The sequence below is a fragment of the Octopus bimaculoides genome, chromosome 24 (genome assembly GCF_001194135.2).
Source record: "Octopus bimaculoides isolate UCB-OBI-ISO-001 chromosome 24, ASM119413v2, whole genome shotgun sequence".
In the NCBI taxonomy this organism is placed as follows: domain Eukaryota; kingdom Metazoa; phylum Mollusca; class Cephalopoda; order Octopoda; family Octopodidae; genus Octopus; species Octopus bimaculoides.
The window spans coordinates 16,677,631-16,685,625 of NC_069004.1; the positions used below are offsets into that span (position 1 = coordinate 16,677,631).

Sequence of the window (7,995 nt, forward strand, 5' to 3'; positions counted from 1 at the left end):
AACTTATGAAAAGTTTTTGAGTGATGGTAGGGAGGGGTAAAGAGATCCAAATAATTCACACGCTTGAGTTTTTCCTCATAACTTTCAAGAAAATAGGTATTTCTGATGAAATTTACTACAATTATTTCAAATAGTGTAATTACAATTATATCAGGATTCAATGTGAAAAAAAAAAAAAAAAGGAAAATATTCCAGTTCTTTCCTATTTAGCTTTGTGTAGGAATGCTCGTTTTCAGTTATTTGTACCAACCGTAAGTTGACATGACTGCACCTGTTTATTACTCCAAGTACCTAACCATATGTAGGTGTAGTCTCTTGGAAAATCTACCCCTTGTACACTTGTAAATAATGGATGGACTATCAGCAGGACAATTTTGGGCACTGTCATGCTATTAGCTGTCAGAAGTGAAAGTGCTCACTGCTAGTGAAGTATCTGTCTGTCTGCCTGCATGCCTGTTGCTAGCCTGTCGATTCTTTGGCTACTGACAGCTAATACCATGACTGGCCGGAGCGAGCTATATGTCTGTCTGTCTCTCTCTCTATCTATCTATCTATTACTCGAAAGTTCGCGCGTCATTTCCTGAAATTGCAAATTATTTAAAATATAAAAATATAAATTTCAACAGAGAGAATTTATCAAAATAGAAAACAAATGAAGTTTGAATTTTAAAAATAATAGGATCGACCACTCACGACTAGCTAGCGCGGACGCGAGTACCCTTATACTCTGTGTTGTGTTTTCAAACGCATGGATATAGGTGTCGAATTTGTTCCAATAACTTTCGAGTAATAGATAGATAGATAGAGAGAGACAGACATATAGCTCGCTCCTGCCAGTCATGGTATTAGCTGTCAGTAGCCAAAGAATCGACAGGCCAGCAACAGGCATGCAGGCAGGCAGACAGATACTTCACTAGCAGTGAGCACTTTCACTTCTGACAGCTAATAGCATGATAGTGCCCAATTTTGTATAATGTAGTCTATGTGACATTGGAAAGTGTATAAATGAACAAAAACCTCAGGTGTCCTCATCATAACATGTACGATTTGTGAAAAGAAATAGTGTGAGTTGTGAAGAAGCATCAAGCATGGTGTGGTTTTGTCAGAAAAAAAGGCTCATAAGAAATGAAATGGTTTTTGAGATATGTGGAAAAGTATCGTTGGTAATATGTGAAACAGTTTTGGTAAGAATAGTTGTTTCTTTTTGTATAAAAGCCCATAATTATTAAAGCAGTTGGTGTGATTTATTTTTGAAACACTAATATTGATTCAGTGAAAGTTGCTAAAGAATGCAAATTTGGGCAAAACCAGAACTGTTTGTTCTCGACACATATGTGTTGATATTGGGTTCAGAGCAATCTTACTGTTTATTGGGTCAATTTGGATTACAGATAACCACTTAATGGTGAGAATAGACAGTACTAAGTATTTTTTTTTCAAAAAAGTGTAGTAAAAGAGTCCATTGGAGTGAGAGCACTGAGATGCAAAGAAATATTCCCTTGAAGAAATTCCAGAGGACATACAGACACACTGCTCAAAATTATTGGAAATAAAATGGCATTCATTCGTATTCAGTCTCAGAGTTGTCACAGAACTGCCATTATCTACGTCATTTTCCGTGAGCACATGTCAACTGTAAACACTCCGTTGTACATGTGTGCATGCTTGTTCTGATTGACGTGTCAAAGTGGAAGAGGAAACTAATAGGTGTACGTGTATGCATGTGTGTGTGTGTGTGGAGGAAGCAAATGGGTGTAACGTGTGTGTGTATGTGTGCGAGCGTGTTCAGTTTTATGTATTTGTGTGTGTGTGGAATGTAGATATAACAAAAAACAATGTTGCGTTTTAAACTCGAGAAAAGCCTTGCATATTTGTTCTTACCTGCTTCATTTGTGAATGTAAAATCTGTAAATTTCCAAGAAGAAAACGAGATCAATGTCGAAAAAGCCGTATTAGTTATAATAGTCCATGTGTTTTTTTTAACCATCAAGGAACCGAAATATTGCAACATGCACGGAGAAAAGGAAGAAATGTAAATTAACACTATTGATTAAAGAAAATGCAAAAGAAAGAAATATAAATGACATTGATTTCTATTACTTTTAAAGCTAAATTAAATAAAATTTATGGAACGCATTTTATGAAATTCATAAAAAAACATGTTTTGAAATGGTAAATTAAACAGTATAATACTGTCTAATGCATTTTATGAAACTCATAAAAGCATTCCTTGTGTTGTATTGTTGTCAACAAAATTCTGGTGAGCCAAGATTCTTAGCATCAAGTCACATGACCCAGTGGTTTGTCAAATTAGTTGCAGTTATTGGTCAGTTTCAACTGTCCAGTTGTGGGTTTACAACAATTTGTTCCCAACACAGGAAAAAAACCCATCTGTCTGTGAAGCCACCCTATGCTTATATAAACACCAGTTTTCAGCCTCATTTTCTCTTATTTTCTAAATTATAGGATCAGCTCCAACACACTTGCATCCAACTTTGACCATTAGATTTCAGAATGCATGGACAATATCGGATTGTTGAATCAGTCATTGCTATTAATGATTTGACACAAGAAAATTACATTCTGAGTGACATTCAAGTTATTCAAGTCATAACAAACAACATGACTTTGACAATCCAATTCCTGGCATGTATGGGATTGATCCACAATTCTTCCAAGTGTTGTAATGAGCCTATGTTCCTTACACCGCAAAAAACAGTATCTGAAGGAAGAATGTGGAGATGTTCCATTTGCAACCGGTATCAGAGCTAAAGGCAAGATTCCTTTTTCCCGGGTGCCCATCTGCCATTGATGTGGCTTGTAAATTTGATCTATTACTGGGCCAAAATGGACTGTAAACAGTTTGTTGTGATGAAGCAAGTTGGGGGTTGCATCAGAAGCAATTATTAACCGGTACAATTACTTCCGTGACATTTGTGCCACGTGGTACATCAACAATCATGTCCAACTTGGGGGATGGGATGTTGTGGAAATTGATGAATCCAAGTTTATGCACCAAAAGTACCATCACAGTCGTTACTAGGAAGGCCACTGGGTACTTGGAATGGCAGAACGTAACACTTTAAGATGTGTTTTAGTTCCTATCCCAGACAGAAGTGCCACCACATTATTACCAATAATTAATGAACATGTGCTGCCAAGAACTAAGTTTGTAACGGACTGCTGACAAGCATACAATGCTTTCTCAAATCATTCCAGAGCGAACCACAGTGTGAATTTTGTCGACCCCCTCAATCTATACGGTGGAGGGGATGTGGAGTCACATTAAGAGGAAATATCCTAACATGCATGGCACCTCAAATGCACTATTTTCTACTTATCTATTAGAATTTTGTTGGCGACAATACAACACAATGCTTTTATGAATTTCATAAAATGCATTATTTATTTATTTATTTATGTGTTTCAGCCAAGTGGCTGCGGTCATGCTGGTGCACCACAAGACAGTATTATACTGTTTAATTTATCATTTCAAACATGTTTTTTTATGAATTTCATAAAATACATTGTACAGTTCCATAGATCTTGTTTAATTTAGCTTTAAAATGCAACATTGTTTTTGTTATATCTACATTCCACACACATAAATACATAAAACATAACATGCTTGCACACACACACACACATACACACACACACACGTACACCCTTTAGCTTCCTCCACACACAAATGCATAAAAACAACATGCTCACATGCGCATGCGTGCACACACACACACACACATTAACTTCCTCTTCTGCTTCGACATGTCAAGCAGAACAAGCATGCACACACGTACACAGAAGTGTTTACAGTCGACAAGACAACATGTGCTTTCAAATCCTGTTTTCTGACTGGATAAAAATCTTTCACGGAAATTGAAGATAATGGCAACTCTGAGACTGAATACGAGTGAATGCCAATAAAATTGCTTGTGGATCAATATTAATGTTAATATGCCTGGGGGAAGGAATACTCCATAGGAGTGTTCTGTATACTAAATACAAAGAAATGATTAAATTTGAGAAAGTGGTACAGGTGTGGCTGTGTGGTTAAGAAGATTGCCGTGCAGTTATGTGGTTTTGGGTTCTATCCCACTACACACTTATCTTTGACCAAAGTCTTGTCTGTAAAATTTGGTAAATGGAAATGAATGTGGATGTTTCACTTTTTTGACTTAATTTTTCGCATGTTTTAACATCACCTCTCTGGTCTTTTTGTGTACCTTTTAGCAAGGACCAGTCTGTTACAAGCATAAGGGCCTAGACTGTGGCCTGCAGACAGCAATCTCCCTTTCTACCAGCATCCTGAGTGGCTCAGTAAAGTATCATGTGGATGTGTAATTTATTTTCCCTTTGTTTACATACAAGTAAACTGATTGCAAACTTAAGTGTTTTTTACATTTGACTAAGCACTGAGAAAGCTTAACTCAGTGGAGATATATTCTTGATCTCTTCCATTTTCCCCACTTATGTCTAAACCTTTGAATGAATAAAGCAGAAAGTAATTTTACTTTTTACACTTTTAATGGTTCAGCTTTATGTCCACATAAAATTGCTGTCACTCAACCCACTAGTAATATTAGCTAAATCCACTGACATCAAAATAACATACTTTAATGGTATGCTTAATAATGTACCTAATTGTGGCAAATAAACACTGACTAAAGGCAGTAAGGAGCTAAATGCTTGCACTATGGTTAACTATAACTTCTGGAGAGACTTGATATTTTGGGAAATAAGCTGAATGGTGGATAGATAGCAAATCCAAAAGACTAAACACTGCTTTAACCCATTAGCATTTAAACTGGCCAAAATTTTTTACCAGTTTTATGTTCAAACCAGCCCAAGCTGGCCTTTTACACTTACCCTACACTGTCATTCTAAAAATAAACAATCACATCATTGAATTTTTGCAGCTACGAGATAATGTATGATTAATTCAAAACAATGTGAATAAATAAGGATTTCATTGGACAGAATAATGTGAATGCTAAAGGGTTAAAACATCCTGAATGCAAATGGAATTAGAATACAACATAATTTACCTTAACCCTTTAGCATTCAGATTACACTGTCAAGTGTAATGCTTATGTATTCACATTGTTTTGAATTAATCATGCATTATTTTTTGAGATTTCAATGATGTGATTATTTACTTTGAGAATGACATAGCAGGGTAGGTGTGAGAAGCTGGATCTGGCAAATTTAAATATAAAACAGAGAATATTTGGGCCAGATATAGCCGGTTTAACTGCTAAAGGGTTAATGTATCTAGACCAGTGGTTCTTAACTGGGGTCCATATAACCCCTGGGGGTCCACATAAGATTTTATTGTTAAAATTTATCTGCAATAAATTGGTTATACTTCTACAATACCAAAATATTTAAACATTTTTTAAAAAATATATAATTCCTAATAATATTTAATCATAAAAATATAATGGGAATTTTTAAACATTGAATGGCTATGAGGATCTCCACTCCATGAGTAAAACTAGAATCAAAGGGGATCCATTGGCAAAAAATGGTTGAGGATTACTGATCTGGCTTGTCCAACAATGGAAAAGCCGATATTGAAAAATGATGATGATCTTTGTGTAATTGATATATGAATCTCCACTGAATTTATTTCTGGTTACATTCACTGCATATGTGATACTGATTTTTCCGCTGCTAAATAAACTGGAGAATGTAGAATTTAATATTTTCATTGTTGGTTAGCCTGAAGTTCCATATCTGTGTTAATATATTTCAGTTTAATTCTATCTTATGATGGCCCACATTAAAATGCACCTCTAAATTTCACTGTACTTGACCAGTTGAGTCAAAATGTCTCAATCACAAAAGCATGTTGTCACATATTCCATTGTTTTATAGCTACTGAAATGGTATCATGAAGTGTGCTGCTCAATGTCACCAAACACATGCCCTTTTCTTTCCATTGAAATCACCACCATTATAAAAAAAAAAGAAGAAAAACCTATCAAGTTTCACTGCTGAACTATTTAGAATTATTTTAAATATTTTCACAGTTTGGTTTGAATTTCTTTGAAATTTCTGAAATCAGTTTAAGTCAACTTAAAATCTGTCTCAAGACAAGAGGCCTACTAGGCCAGTGTTTATCTCAGTTTCTGTGATGTTTAAGTGATTGGCTGTACAAGACTCCTTTTTAAACAAGACAGTCTTGTTCAAAGAGCTGTTACTGATACCCATTTTCTGCTGAATAGACTGAAGTGGCATAAGATGAAGTGGTTTGTTCAAGTATACAATGCTCTATTTGGTCTGAGAATCAAACCATGACCTAACAGTTGTGGGGCCAACACCTAAACTGCTATGCTGCACACTAGTTCCTGAGTCAAATTTGGGTTTATCTCATGTAGGATTGATGAGCTCTTTCTTTTTTTGTTTCAGTCTTTGCTGCCAGTGTGGTATAGCAATTGAAGCGAACCCTTCCAACATGTGCGTCAACTGTGTTAGAACCGAAGTTGACATCACTGAAGGTATACCAAAACAGTGCGTTATATACTTCTGTAGAAAATGTGAAAGGTAATTTCATTGATTCATTTTTGTTTTATGTTTGTGTCAGGTGTAGTGTTATAATTTAGTGGTTAGTGACTTTTACAACATGCTTGAATGTAGTACTATTATAAACTAGTTTAATATGGTTTTAGCTGTACTGTAATCTAATTTACTATGCCAGTGTACTTACTGTAAACTAGTCTAAATGGTATTATATTGTATTACAATCCAGTTTAATATGGTACTGTACTGTAAACTAGTTAAATTGGTACTGTACACTGTACCTTAGCCATGTTTAATATAGTACAATACTGTATTATAACCTAGTTTAATATACTGACACTAATGTGTCCCACTTTAATATGGTTTTATTGAATGCTTTGTTTTTTTATTTTAGATGTATTATTTAACTTACAACAATGTTGCACTACTCTGTAGCATGGTGTAACACTATGTAAGGCAGAATATAAAGATCTTTAAGTTTCTGTTTTAGGCACAAAGCCAACAAATTTGAAGGGAAAGGGTTAGTTCATACCCTTATTCTCAGTACTTGACTGGTACTTGAGAGAAAAGGGGTTGGTGGTATTGCTTCCCACCAAACTTCAAAATTGAGGGCCTTGTTGCTTAATACAGACATTTTAGTTTCTCTAGCTCACAGGCCACAGCAGTTGGTGAGCTGCCATTTTGTACTTTTAATACAACAAAAGCATATGACCACTTGCATCCTTCCCTTTCACTTGTTATTTTAGTCAGTCAAAAATTTTGATCATTCAAAAACTAGTGTGTTAGGCCATATTTATGGCTGTTTGAGATTGATACCTTATTTATTTCTGTATAATACACGTGCATAATGCATAGCCCTTAATATGGGCAATGAAATCCCAGAAAAGTAGAATACAGTCGTCATCATCATCATCATCATTGTTTTATGTCCACTTTCCATGCTGGTATGGGCTGGATGGTTTGACTGAGGACTGGCAAGCTGGGAGGCTGCACCAGGCTCCAATCTGATCTGGCAAGGTTTCTACAGCTGGATGCCCTACTAACACCAACCTCTCCAAGAATCTAGTGGGTACTTTTTATGTGCCACTGGCATCGACCAGGCTTGAATGGTGCTTTTTATGTGCCACCGGCACAGGTGCCAGTCAGGCAGTACTGGCATTGGCCATGACAACGATTTCACTTGACTCAACAGGTCTTCTCAAGCATAGCATATTGCCCAACAAGTGAAGGAAACTCTTAAATGGGCTGGGTTATGTGACACTAGCATAGGCCCCAGCTACACTCTTACTCGGCTTGCTAGGTCTTCTCAAGCACAACATATCTCCAAAAGTTTTGGTCATCTGTGAGACCCAATGTTTAAAGGTCATGCTTCACAGCCTCATCCCAGGTCTTCCTGAGTCTACCTCTTCCACAGGTGCCCCCCCCCCACTGATAGTGTGTGACACTTCTTCACACAGCTGTCCTCATCCA

General features: G+C 36.3%; 1 protein-coding gene across 1 annotated transcript in view; it reads left to right on the forward strand.

Annotated features, from left to right (window-relative positions):
- Positions 1 to 7,995, forward strand: part of LOC106869830 (60S ribosomal export protein NMD3) — a 34,010-nt gene that overhangs the window by 1,624 nt on the left and 24,391 nt on the right. Inside the window, exon 2 of the mRNA XM_014915724.2 lies at positions 6,415 to 6,549. Within this exon, the coding sequence (XP_014771210.1) occupies positions 6,415 to 6,549 (135 nt within the window). The remainder of the gene's footprint in view (positions 1 to 6,414; positions 6,550 to 7,995) is intronic.